The 14,262-nt window shown below is 44.4% G+C and overlaps 1 protein-coding gene across 2 annotated transcripts in view; it reads right to left on the reverse strand.

Moving 5' to 3' along the window:
* LOC104062980 (NADP-dependent malic enzyme, mitochondrial) overlaps positions 1-14,262 on the reverse strand; it is a 129,726-nt gene that overhangs the window by 42,983 nt on the left and 72,481 nt on the right. For both annotated transcript variants that reach the window (XM_054083596.1, XM_009565123.2), the window contains exon 3: positions 11,873-12,022. In XM_054083596.1, coding sequence (XP_053939571.1) covers positions 11,873-12,022 — 150 coding nt within the window. The remainder of the gene's footprint in view (positions 1-11,872; positions 12,023-14,262) is intronic.

Below are 14,262 nucleotides of genomic sequence, written 5' to 3' on the forward strand. Positions count from 1 at the left end.
GACTCGGTCATTGCACATCTTTATTCCCCCTTTGACCCCAAAAAGCAGCTGTTCACCCAGCTGGAAGGCAAACACACATGCACGGGGCCAAAACCAGAGCTTAGTAAAAATTATCTCCTCCAGCAATGTCAAGGCAGAACTTACAGACTGTACTATTACTTCTGGCTAAACAGTAACCTTCAGAGAGCTGTTATGTTTGTAGGGGTAATTTTGAGTAAGGAGTGCTCCAAGCTGCATTCATTAAGGTTTCAGAGCTACAGTCTCCCACTCAGTTTATTAACACCACAGGTTTCACTACAGCTGCCTTTAGTTAAGGTGGAAGTCAGACTAGATTTTATGGTGCTACTGAGCATGTCTGTAAGGTTCCAGGAAACTCTGAGGAGAGTTACAGCTCCTTAATTTGTTACTGAGACACCATATCCCTCTAGATTTCTGCAGGTCATGTCAAGCTGCCTGAACTAGACTTCAAGATCCAGCAGACTGCAAATCATCACTGCAGAATCTGTCGAAGGGATTGGATTCATCCACCGGCACCACACAAGATCCTTTCTCATCCCTAAGCCAAGGACGTTTTCTTTTCCTTTCTGATTTTGTTCTGGCTGAGTTCATGGAAGTGGTCTAGGAATTATAAAGCTACACAGGGAGTCTATATATCAGAGAGTATAGGGATAGGATGTGGGGGAATGGTTTTAAGCTGAAAGAGGGGAGATTTAGATTAGACATTATGAAGACATCTTTTTCCTGTGAGGGTGGTGAGGCACTGGCACAGGTAGTCCATAGAAGTTGTGGAAGCCTCAGACCTGCAGGTGTTCAAGGACAGGTTGGATGAGGCTTTGAGCAACCTGATCCAGTGGAAGGTGTTCTTGCCCGTGCTAGGACAGGTAGGAATTGTATGATCTTCAAGGTTTCGACCCACACCATTCTATGGCTCTATGATTCTTACCATGTGAGCCATGGCAAGAATCCTGTGGTGGTGCTCAGTACAGGTTATATCTTGGCTGTCCTGATGGCATTTTGAAAGACCCACAATGAAGACAATCCCAGAATTACAAGGCTCAGTTTAGAAAGAGTTCAGGGACTAGGGAGAAAGGATGTTTGGTGCCCAGAGGAAGCAATACCAGACAAGTGACAGCTTTTTAGAGTAATATTCACTTCTTTTAGTACTTTGTGAAGGAACAAGTTTTAACATGTCTCACATATGGGGAAACAAAGATGTTCTGTAATGTTTTCATTCAGTAAGTGGTTACTTCTTTAAAAAGCCAAAGTAGCGTTCCCTTTCCTAATCTTTGTGGTTGGCAATTCTACATTCTGAGCTATTTCCCCTTAGAAGAAACGCTATATGATGGAGGCAGCAGCACTATCTCTAAAGCACTGTTTGTTTACAGATAATGTGTAAAGCTTCATTTCCCCAAACTCACAGTGAAAAATATTATGCAACTTCTTTCCTCACAGCTCCAGCTCTCTCCTCACTTCCTTTCTACACCAAAGTCTCTCTTCCCAATAGTTTTTCCTCAGCAATTACCAGTGCTTCTGTGGCTGTGTTTACAACTCTCCTGCTGTTGTGTTGCCTCACTTTTCTAGCTGACTGTTGTCTCCAACATGCGATCAAACTGAAGAGCAATACAACTAATGCCTTTGCTTTATCAAGTTCCCTGTAAAACCTCTTTGGCCAGTGCTGTGCTCCTCTTACAGTCTTCTCCTGTGCTCTGGTTTTGGGTAGCACTCCTATGACTTCATTTGCATTTATATGGGTGTCGGTCTCTTCTCCCAAGTAACAAATGATAAGATAAGAGGAAATGACCTCTAGTTGTGCAGGGGAGATTTAGGCTGGGTATTACAAAATATTACTCCCCTGAAAGGGTTATCAAGCACTGGAAGAAACTGCCCAGGGAACTGGTGGAGTCACCATCCCTGGAAGGATTTAAAAGACATGTAGATGTGGTGTTCAGTGACCTACTTTAGTGGTGGGCTTGGCAGTGTTGGGTGTATGGTTGAACTCGATGATCTTAAAGGTCTTTTCCAACCTCAACAATCGGTGATTCTGTGATTCCATACAGAATCTAAACTCATCATATATAGCAGGAATTATGTCCACTGACTGTATTATTCAGGTCAAAAGCTACAGAAGAGCAGAACAGATGATGGTGCTGGATCACAGACTTGTACACTAGCATGAAGGACCCTGCTCTTTGCTTGATGGCAATTTTTCTTACTAGCTGAGATAGGACTCTATTTGTATATTTATGTCCATGTAGAGGAAAAGAGACACCACTAGATGGATCTTGAAAGCTTCTAAGTTGACAGGAGCTGAAAACCACAAAAAGTCCCACTCAGCCAGTACAGCTTCATCTTTCTTCTCCCTCACTCCTCTAAAAGGACTACTCTCTGAAGAAGAAGACACTTGCTTAGTAGGAGAGGTATGGATTTGAACAGCATCACACAGTATTTACAGATACTGCAGTCATCAGGCTTGCCAGGGTCTGGTATGTAGCATGAAGAACACAAAAACCTCAACCTCAAGTTCCATGTGCTTTCTGCACAGCAATCAGCCCATCAATCTTATTTATTGCTTAATCTTTGTCCCGAGTGTTTTTTTCTGAGAAGGAGTCATTCCTGTCCCAATTAAAACACTGAAGACAATACCTCTGATGTTTCTTTTCTGTTTTAATCAGGACAGGAAAGGCTCCTTCTCAGAACAAAGCCACTCAGGACAAAGATTAAGCATCTCTACTCACAACTCGAAGGTGATGAAATCCTCCCCACATTAAAGTCCTTGAGTGTTTTGACTAAGTAAGGCCTGGACTTCCACCAGAATTGGTAGGAAGTCCATGGGAAGTCCTTGCTTTAAAAAGCAACAAACAAAGGAGATGAGTCAGATATTTGCCAACATCTAAGCCTTCCTGAAGCTGCATTGAACACTGATGAAAAAGTTGTGAGACAGAGGTCAAAAACCTACACTGAGATACAAGGTTTCACTGAAAAAGGCTCTGACAGGCATGGCACCCGGTGACCCTCTGCAGTTGTCCCAGCCATTGCGATCCATAAAGGCATGTCACTCCTGGAAAGCTTTGAGCAAGACTATCTCAGAGTAACAATGAAGTTCACCCAGAAAAGCTATCTTCATACTAGTGAAGAAAGACAAGTTGGCTTGTCACCATGGATGGATGCTGACTGCTGCTGCAAGCCACTCTGTGGTCGCTGGAGCTTGGCTGCATTATGACAGGCTTAAGAGGTGGGCCTGTGCGAACCTGATGAAGTTCAACAAGGCCAAGTGTAAGGTCCCACACCTGGGTCAGGGCAATCCCAAGCACTAATACAGGCTGGGTGGAGGGATCAGCCCTGAGGGGAAGGACTTCTGGTGAGCCACAAGAGCCTGCAATGTGTGCTTGTAGCCCAGAAAGCTAACTGTATCCTGGGCTGCATCCAAAGAAGTGTGACCAGCAGAGTAAGGGAGGAGATTCTGTCCCTCTACTTCACTCTAGTGAGACCTCACCCGGAGCCCTGCATTCATTTCTGGAGTTCTCAGCACAAGAAGGAAATGGTTCCGTTGGAGCAAGTCCAGAGGAGGCCACAGAGCTCATCAGAGGGCTGGAGCACCTCCCTTGTGAGGTGCTGAAGGAGTTGGGGTTGTTTAGCCCAGAGAAGACAAGAGACACTGTGGGGAGACCCTATGCAGCCTTCCTGTAGTTAAAGGGAGGGGCTCTTTATCAGGGAGTGCAGCGGTAAGATGAGGGGGTATGGTTTTAAGCTGAAGGAGGGGAGATTTAGATGAGATATTAGGAAGATATCTTTTCCTGTGAGGGTATGGAGGCACTAGCACAAGTTGCCCAAAGAAGTCATGGAGGCCCCATCCCTGGAGGTGTTCAAGGCCACGTTGGATGTGGCTTTGAGCAACCTAATCCAGTGGAAAGTGTCGCTGCCCATGTCAGGGGGAGTGGGACTGGATGGGCTTTAAGGTCCCTTCCAACCCAAGCCATTCTGTGGTTCTATGATTCTATGATTGTGCTCCTGGACCTAAGCACTGGGTAAGAGCCTATCAGGTCTGCTGCGTGGGCTCTGACTCATGCTCACCCTCAGCACCTAGAGCCCCCTTCTTGCCAATATGCAGGAGGGAGATACCAGGCTGTTCATAACTATTCTGTCATCTGTGCATAAATTTACAGATGCACATGGCTAAAGACCAGGGACTGAGGTGTGACATAAGAAGCCACCACCCAGGGATTCCTCCAACTAGCAAGTGTGCGCATTTCCCAAATTCAGCATCCTGTGCTGCATTTAAGCTCATCATGCTTATGGGGCTCGAAGCTCTTCGTTCAACACCAGCTTTAGCTGTAGGAAAATCTGCCTCAGCCCTGATTTTCCCCTGCCTTTGTAGAGCCCTAACCCTGCGTGTATGTTGGATCCTGGCAGCATTTCAGTAACTGGAAGACTGTAGGCTGCAAGGAGAAATGTGTTGAGATGAGCAGTCAGCGCTGTTGCTCAGTGATGTTGATCAAGGAGCCCTTATCTCTTTTCACTTATAAACACATAATGTATTCTTTTTTACTTGATAGTACAGAGGTTAAGGGAAGGGGGAATCAAAAGTTCCTGGGAAGTTAAATTAAGTCCTGCCCTGATTATATTTCCTTCCTGCACTGTGCAAACTCTTCCAAGACCCACACCTTCACTTTTAGAGCACACTGCAGGGAGCTCCAAGAGCAAACACAGAATTAGGACAAAGCGTGACAAAGAAAATTAATATTACTTAGAAAACAGCAGAGCAAAGGGCTTTAGGAAAAATTACATTTCATATGGCACACCCTGTCTCAATGAATCCACATAACAAAACATTTTAACTTTTGCTATAAATTGTAGCAATTACGGAAAATGCCAGTAGCTTTTACAGGAGGTCTCCCATAATCATGTATTGAAGATTGGTGTGGCTTCTCTTGTCAAAATCCTTGAATGGTGTTATCTGCACACAGAGTTCTTCAGGAGAGGAAAAAAAACCCAAAACGCAGCAAAACCTAAGGACGTTATGGATCACCTGCCATACTGCATTCAGGTCTGGAGTTCTCAGCAGAAGAAGGACATGGATCTGCTACAGTGAGTCCAGAGGAGACCACAAAGTTTATCTTGAGGGCTGGAGCACCTCCTATATACGAGCAGGCTGACAGAGCTTTGCTTGTTCAGCCTCGAGAAGTGAAGGCTCCAGCGAGACCTTACAGCAGCCTTCTAGTACTTAAAGGGGGCTACAGGGAAGCTGTGGAGGGGCTCTTTATCAGGGAGTGCAGGGACAGGATGAGGAGGAATGGTTTTAAGCTGAAAGCAGGAGGATTTAGATGAGATATTAGGAAGACATTTTTTTCCCATGAGGGTGGTGAACAACTGGCACAGGTTGCCCAAAGAAGTTGTGGATGCTCCATCCCTGGAGGTGTTCAAAGTCTGGTTGGATGTGTCTTTGAGCAACCTGATCTAGTGGAAGGTGTCCCTGCACATGGCAGGGGGTTAGAACTGGATGATCTTTAAGGTCCCTTCCAACCCAAACCATACTATGATTCTACGATTACAGAAGACCTCACTCTGGGCAGATGTGTTGGGAAGTCTTTAGCAAAGGTGAATCAGCTCTTTATATTGCCATTAGATTTCTCTTCTCTTTCAGAAACGGATGCCCTGTTATTAGCGGATAAGGGTGTCCTACAGTCCAATGGATATTGCTGTCCGAGGTGTTTATGATAGCCCATGTTATTTCTCCTCAAATTTACTTCCGAGTATTCATTATTCTAAATATTTCTCCTCCCTCCTCCCTGTCTTTGGCATTTATTTTCTAAGGTGGGGTTGTTCCTTGTGGCAGCAGCAAAGATTTATGACAGATTAAAGGTGAACACATTCTATTGAATTTCCTTCACCAGGGCAACCTCTTTCTTTTGGCCAATTCCACCTCTTCCTTCAAACTTCTCCTATTAAATCAGGGAATCACAACAGACTTCAGACCAAATCACCTCTGGCAGCAGGCAAAAGCCTGAGTTTCATAAACTGATGCGACACTTTGCCATTCACTTCAGTAGGGCTGTGACTTAACCTCATGCCCATAGAAGTTTCTCTTGAGTGTTAGAGCCATTGCACATACATTTTGCTCAGGAAAAGTAAGGGAGAGGGAGAGGAAAGACTGGAGATACAGAAGGAGGAGCACTACCTGTTTTTCTAATGAAAAAAAAAAGGAAAAAATGAAACAGTCCTTTTTCATTCCCATTCCAATTTAATAACCCTGGCACAGCCTCACAGTCCCAACAGTGCCCATCCTGCTCCCCAGGCTTAACAAAGGACCTCAAATCACAGCTGATCCAGCTCTTCTCTTCATATGCCCAGAAACCAATCTGTGCTCCTCTCCCATTTTGAGAACCACTTAACCAAATGGAGAACAGAGAAGGGACAAAGATGGGGGTACAATAGACTGAAAAGACATGCCTGGAAAAGTGGAGTCAGCACAAAAGGAGCAGTAGGAATCCTTGAACTACTCTGACAACCTCTCAGCAGAAGTTTCCAGAAAGGCTGCACCATTCTCAGCAGCCCTGGGTTTCCTCTGTGCCAATAGCTTCCTCTTCACCCGCTCCAGCTGTGGTCTTCTCCTCCTCATTCCATAACATGGTCCCATACCAAGGACTATCTCCCATCTATATGGTAGAAGCACACGGAGCTGTTGGAGTCAGTCCAAAGGAGGGCCACAAAGATGATCAGAGGACTGGAGCACCCCCCATATAAGGACAGGCTGAGAGAGTTGGGCTTGTTCAGCCTGCAGAAGAAAAGACTTCTGGGAGACCTTATAGCAGCCTTCCAGTACATAAAGGGGCCTACAGGAAAGTTATGGACAGACTTTTTAGTAGGGCCTGTCGTCACAGGACAAGGAATAATGGTTTTAAACTAGGAGAGGGTAGACTTAGTTAGATATAAAGAAGAAATGTTTTTACAAGGAGGGTGGTGAAACAGTGAAACAGGTTATCCAGGGAGGTAGAGGAGACCCCATCCCTGGAAACATCCAAGGTCAAGTCGGATGAGACTTTGAGCAACCTGATCCAGTGGAAGGTGTCTCTGCCCATGGCAGGGGGATTAGAACTGGATGACCTTTAAGGTCCCTTCCAACCCAAACCATTCTATGATTGTGTGACACCAGCCCCATGGAAGTTCAGGTAAAAAGTCCACACTAAGGATTTGTACATAGAGACCAGGAATGGTAGAAGAAGCACTGAGCCCTGCAATTATGACAGCAATATCTGGCAAACAAAATCTGCAACCATGCAAACACTGATAAATGCATTCTCATAAGAGAAGCCCTGCTGGACATCATAGGACTATTTTCAGATGCTCTTGTGGAAGAGTTGCTTTGTAAGCAAGTTATTTGTGCTTTAATCTTTCCAGGCTCAACTTTCAAATATAATGCCACACACTAATGGGGCTGAGAAAGATCTCAACACAGGCAAGAAGTTCGCTGTGTCCACAGGTCACTAATTGCTGCTGCTTTGGTCACAGAAAGACTGTATAATATTCCATAGATTTCCCTCCTAACCATAAGCTGTGCTATATTTGCACATCCATCCGTGTTGGAGCACCATGAGGTGTTTATAAACTGAGAGATCTCATCTCTCCTGCCTGATAACAGCACTAAATGTGACAGTTTGGATGAAAAGGTAATTGTAGCAAACTCTCAAACCAGCTCCCCCTCGTCCAGATAATTGGGCTGGGAGGCGTGGCACCCCTGAGGACAGGTTTAGAAAGACTTTCACTCACTGGAGAGATGACCTAAAAGCAACAGGACAGAGTTCACAGCAGGACATGGAACAAGGAGAAATGCTGAGAACAATTGTAGAGTGGCATATATCTGGGGGGGGAATTGTGGGGAAGTTGTGCCAAAGAAAAGATTCCCAGGGAGAAGATGACAAAATGAATTACAGTGACCAAACCACTCAGATAATGCCACAAAAGGTGAAGACATGCTGGGACATGTTTGCAAAAGCTAAAATCTAACTGCTCCAGTCTCCTCGGCACTGCCAACCCCCTGTAAAGAAGTGGCGCTTGCCCTTCTGTGGTGCACACCAAGAGAAACGCAGCCAAACAGGAGACTCCAGAGTGGGGCAACCTGGACAGAACAGCAACCACTACAGGCAAGAAAAACATCAGGCTGAGCATGATTCCAGTTTTTTACTGTGAAAAGGCTACCGTAGAGAGGATGACCTTGGCAAAAAGCATTTATGTTACATATTATAGGAAAACCACTTTCTATTTATATGAGAGTTAAGTATGAGAACAGGATTTGTAGGGCAGCTTTATTGCAGATATAACATAAAAAATAGTTAAAGAGCAGGATTATATGATAAGGCTTCCTGTGACAGTGGAACAAAACTGAATGGCTTGGAGTTGTTCATCCTGGAAAACAGGAGGCCCTGTGGAGACCTTATGGTGGCCTTTCAGTACTTACAGGTGGCTGATAACAAAGTTGAAGATGGAGTTTTTAGCTGGGCCTGTAGTGATAGGACAAGGGATAACAGTTTTAAACTAAAAGAAGGGAGATTCAGACTGGATATAAGGAAGAATTTTTTTTACAGGGAGGGTGGTGAGGCACTGGAACAGGTTACCCAGAGAGATGGGAAATGCCCCACTCCTGGAGGTGCTCAAGGCCAGATGGACGGGGCTCTGAGCAACCTGATCTGTCTGAAGATGTCCCTGTCCATGGCAGGAGGGTTGGAGTAGCTGACCTTTAAAGGTCCCTTCCTACCCAAACCATTCCATGATTCTATAAATCTCTCACATCCTATCCATTTCAAGGTGCTATGTCCTCCCTAAAAATACGGTGAGATTTATTTATGTAGGTGTCATTTTGTTTTAAAAACCTTCTGACACAAATAAAACTAGGTTAGAAGAATCATCTCTCCAGACTGTCAGTGCAGCTCAGGATAACAAACATGGGAACAGCTAGAAATTCAAACTTAGATCTTAATTCCTGAGCTCCCTAATTCTGCAAGACCCAATGATTTTAGCAGAAAAGTGTTGGCACCCTAACCTGAACTGCGTCTTGCAGGCCAGCTCCTGATGGGGGTCTGGGACAACTCTCTGCAGCCAACTCTCCACAGCCAGCTTTACACAGGACAACTTTCTGGAGAGACAATTCCACGTGGGGACAACTCTAACCCTAATCCTAAACTTAAGCCTAAGCCTATGACTAACTATAATGGCTTCCTGCAGAGAATTGTCCCTGCAGAAAGTTGTCCCATGAAGCGTCTTCTCTGTGGACAGCTGTCCCTGTGGTGAGTTGTCCCTTCCCATCCTGATGTACGCAATATGCTCCAGGAGAGAAAATACATACTGCAAGACAATACGAGTTAGATTGACCAAAGAATGCACATATGAATGCTTCTCATTTTATTCTCATCACTTTACATGATATAATAGCTCCCTTCTTTCTGCAACAAAAACACCCTTTTGCTAGACCCTTGATTAAAACCAAATCTGAGGCTAGGCTGAAATTCACTCCATATCTTCAGGAAATTCAGTGTACTAAGGGCATGATAGTTTGCCCCTTCCTGCAGAACGCATGGGCTGGAATCTAGAAAAGCTCGAAGCCCAAGTTCAGCAGCAAAACCGTTAGACTATGAGAATAGATGTTTGTACTACAGTGGTAAAATACCGTGGGTTTAAAACACGAGAAAGAAGTGAGTTATGAGAAGGGGAAATCTCCAACATCCACAACTACAGAAAGAGTCCAGTGTACAAAAGACTTCCCCGCTTTCCCCAGGATAACAACAGGCCTGGAAGCTAAAAGATGCAAAGCTCCCTGACATTGTTTTAACTTCTTGCAAGGCTTTGAGCAACCTGATCCAGTGGAAAGTGTACCTACCCATGGCAGGGGGGTTGGAACTAGATGAGCTTTAAGCAGCCTTTCAACCCAAATGATTCTGATTCTACGATTCTATCAAAGGCAGACTGAAGCCAGAGATCCAGCAGCCATGCAGCAACAAGTGCTGCTGTGAATCTTGATTAGCTAAGAACCAGCAGCGTGCTCTTCCCTGCCTGACAGCACGCAGAGCTCAACGCAAGACAGCCTGGCTGTCATCTTGGCTATCTTTCCGCCTGCCTGGAAGTGTGTGTCCTCCTCCTCTACAAAGAGCAACTCCTTCTCTGGTGTTCTCATACACACTGAGAAGGAAGAGGGGGTATGAAGAAGGCTTGACTAGATGAATGACTTCACCACAGCCCAGCAGATCCAGAATCATAGAATGGTTTGAGTTGGAAAGGACCTTAAAGATCATCCAGTTCCAACTCCCCTGTCATGGTCAGGAACACCTACCACTGAATCAGATTGCTAAAAGCCCCTTCCCACCTGACTTTGAACACCTCGGGGAGAGACACAAGGCAAAAAGCAATCCTAAGGAGAAGCTCATATGAAAAGACACAGTGGCTTTACTAGAAAATTTGATGACAAGCAGGATGTGAGCATGTTTGCCAAGATAATTTATCCATACACTGTTATTCATAACCTGAAGAGCCCATTTGGGCTCCTCAGTACAAGAAGAACATAGAGGTGCTGAAGTGTGTCCAGAGAAAGGCAACAAAGCTGGTGAAGGGTCTGGAGCACAAGGGTTATGAAGAGCGGCTGAAGAACCTGAGGTTCTTCAGTCTGGAGGAGGCTAAGGGGAAACCTCATTGCTCTGTGCATCTCCTGGAAAGGAGGTTGGAGCCTGATAAGTGTTAGTCTCTTCTCCCAAGTAACAAGTGATAAGATGAGACGAAACGGCCTCAAGTTGTGATAGCGGAGGTTAAGGTTGGACGTCTGGAAAAGTTTCTTTATTGAAAGAGTACTGAAGTCCTGGAAGAGGCTATCCAGGGCAGTGATGGAATCACCATCCCTAGAGGGTTCAAAAACCTGTAGCCGTGACACTTCAGGAGCTGGTTTAGTAGGCACAGTGGTGTTGTACTGATGGTTGGACTGGAAGATATTGGTGGTTTTTTTCCGACCCTAATGATTCTATGATCTGCCTACACAGTTCTTACATCTTCGAGGCCTGACTCCGGCTGCCCCGGTGAACTTGAGCAACTCAGTAGTACTTGCCTCAGCTTCCTCACCTACCACACTACTCTCAGCTGAAACTGCAATTAAATGCCATGCTTGTGAAATGCTTTTAAAATGGTATTATTCCATTTCTTTATTTTGCGTATTCCTATAACGAAAGCTAAAATGTTTATCTGCCCACTGGTGCATTCCAAGGACAAAAAATAAAAAGCTTGAAGAGAAAACTGAACCTTAACACTGAATTTTCAAGTGAGGACTAAAATGTATTACAGAATGCTAATGAGGGCTTTATCTAAACATTAATCACTAAAAAGAACTATGCAGAACAGGACCTTCTAGCATGGTACACTGTGTTTAATGTTGCATGAATTTACACAGTAGCTGTTCTGAGCAGTGAGGAAGGCACTGATGCAGAGCATCACCTCCTATGAAAATGATTCTTGTGGGGTGATTTGTGGAAGCACAAACAAAAGATCAAAATCAGCACAATGTATCTAAAATCCAACAATTACTCAAACAGCAGCACTGCAGAAGACATTCAGTGCTCTGTAGACAGCAGATGGGGTGCAGCCATAAGTTCAGTTTGGAGCTCAGTTGTACAGACTGTACAGTACTGTTTGAGAACAAAACCACTCTGTTCTCTGTTTATAGGAAGAAGGCAGAGCTATTCTCAACTGCCCTGCTCATCATCAAATGTACACACATGAAACTGGTCCATCTTTTGATGAGGGATCAAGTTCTAGATGTTTTGGGCCACCCACATAACTGTTGATACAAAAGAAACATTCACATGGAATTAAGAAAAGAGGCAAGAACAGACTTCTCACTCACCGTGGTCTCCTGAAAGCAAAACCATACTGCTGGCAAGCAAGGCCAACTGTTGGGGTGTAGACGATGGGCATGAATCTCTCGATGTCAGAGGTCAGCACTCGATAAAACAGCTTCTCGTTCCTGTCTTGCAATGTCATAAGAACAATATACCTTAAAAGTGATATAAAGCAGATATATATCAGCATTTATGGATTTTGACAGGCTCATAAAATGCAGTAGCTGACTCACTCAGGATGTACTCAGTTCTCCCAAGCCCTGACACTCCTCAGTGTGTCCTCCACATCATGAGCAGATACTTGGAGTAAATTTCCCAGAGGACCTGACCGGCTCCACCACCCTCAGCAATAGTCCAAAAAGACCCTCAGGATTTTGGAATTTGCATTAAAAACAAATGCAACGGAAAAGGTCAAAAGCAGAATTCAGGGCTATCTGGGACAGAGAGGGACATGATCTTTATTAATCAAATCTATTATACAATCTTTAAGATTAAATATGCATATACGCAAAAGCTAATAGGCAAATTTCAAAGCATTGTACTTCACAGTATCATAGAATAGTAGAATGGTTTGGATTGGAAGGGACCTTAAAGATCATTCAGTTACAACTCCCTGCCATGGGTAGGGACATCTTCCACTGGATCAGGGTGCTCAAAACATCATCCAGCCTGGCACTGAATCACCTCCAGGGATGAGGCATCCACGACTTCTCTGGGCAGCCTGTACCGGTGCCTCCCCATGCTCACAGTAAAGAATTTCTTCCTAATAGGTCATTTAAATCTACCGTCGTCCAGCTTAAAACTATCATCTCCCTCTTTCTACCCCTGAACTCTCCGATAAAGAGCTCCTCCTCAGCTTAAAGTACTGGAGGGCTGCTATAAGGTCTCCTTCCTAAAATACTTCCACAAAACCTCTCTCTCCATTGTTCCCCAGCCTCACTTACTTAATCACTCTTAAATTTCAGATTTGAAACAAACAAACAAAAAAAGATAAAATATTAATTTAGAAAATTAAAATGTTAAATCAAGTTCGTATTCTTAGTGTTGTCCAGACTTACACATGCATTGCCAGGTTTGTTTCATCACTTTGTGACTTCGAATAAGTTACATTTATACAAAGATTTTCCTTTCTTGGAAATGCTTCAGTGGGTAAGACTGAGTTCTTCAAATTGAAGCCAGAAAAATTAAAAACTCAAAAAGTAAAGAGAGATTGCCAATTATTTTCTGACTGAGAAGCCTGGATGACTGTAGCTAACAGATTGTCCAGAGAAGCTGTGGATGCCCCATCCCTAGAGATATTCAAGGCCAGGTTGGATGAGGCTTTGAGCAACCTGATAAAGTGAAAGGTGTTCCTGCCTGTGGCAGGGAATTAGAACTGGATGGTCTTTAATGTCACTTCCAACCCAAACCATTCTGTGATTCTAAGATTCTATGATTCTATAATAACGATGAACTCTCTTTTGTGTTCAGTGCCCAGTCTTGCAGTGTGGCTTCAAAAAGGGGTGACACGCTGCCCACCAGATACAATTTGCAAGATTGACACATGCATTTGTGACACTGAAAACCCAATGCAATGGAATTGCTCTGTAGGGGAAGAGTCCTGCCACCTCAGTCCCCAGATCAGGAACAACTGAGACAGATGGAGATGTAAACCCTACCATCTGTCGCAACACCAGTTATACACCATCTTTCATTAATAATTCCAATGAACAACAGTAGACACAATGCAAGCTCAGGAACAGAAAGATTAGTGATTACATATCATTGCTTGTCTTTTTTTTATTGTTTTCCTACCAGTTGGCAGTTTCTTTCTGTTCTTTCAGCCAGTATTTTAGTGAATGTGTTGATGAGAGAAGAAGTCTTATGAGGATCAACTGAGGGATCTGGATTGTTTGGTCTGAAGAAGAGGAGGTTGAGGGGAAACATTGCTCTCTTCAGGATGTCAGTCTTTTTTCCTAAGTAACAAGTGACAGGACAAGAGAAAATGGCCTCAAGTTGCATCAGGGGAGGTTTAGAGTGGCTACTTTGAGATATTTCTTTACTGAAAGAGCGGTGAAGTGTTGGAAGGGGCTGTCCAGCACAGTGGCAGAGTCAACATCCCTGAAGGTGTTAAAAAAATGAATAGATGGGGCATTTTGGGACATGGTTTAGTAGGCGTGGTGGTGTTGGGCTGATGTGTTCACTCTACCCACAGCGCGACAGGGCAAGGACAGTCTTTTCACAGCTTGCACCTAAAGTACAGGGAATTAACAGGAGAATGCCACAGCCTTCCAGAACATGGTCGTAGAAAAAAGCGGTACCAGTGCTATTTTGGGATGGTGATGGCATGTTAACTGTGGTGACAGTGCACAGGCCAGAATAAATACTCAGGGTGCTGGAGAATATGCACTGACTC

Source organism: Cuculus canorus, chromosome 1, assembly GCF_017976375.1.
Source record: "Cuculus canorus isolate bCucCan1 chromosome 1, bCucCan1.pri, whole genome shotgun sequence".
NCBI classification, from domain to species: domain Eukaryota; kingdom Metazoa; phylum Chordata; class Aves; order Cuculiformes; family Cuculidae; genus Cuculus; species Cuculus canorus.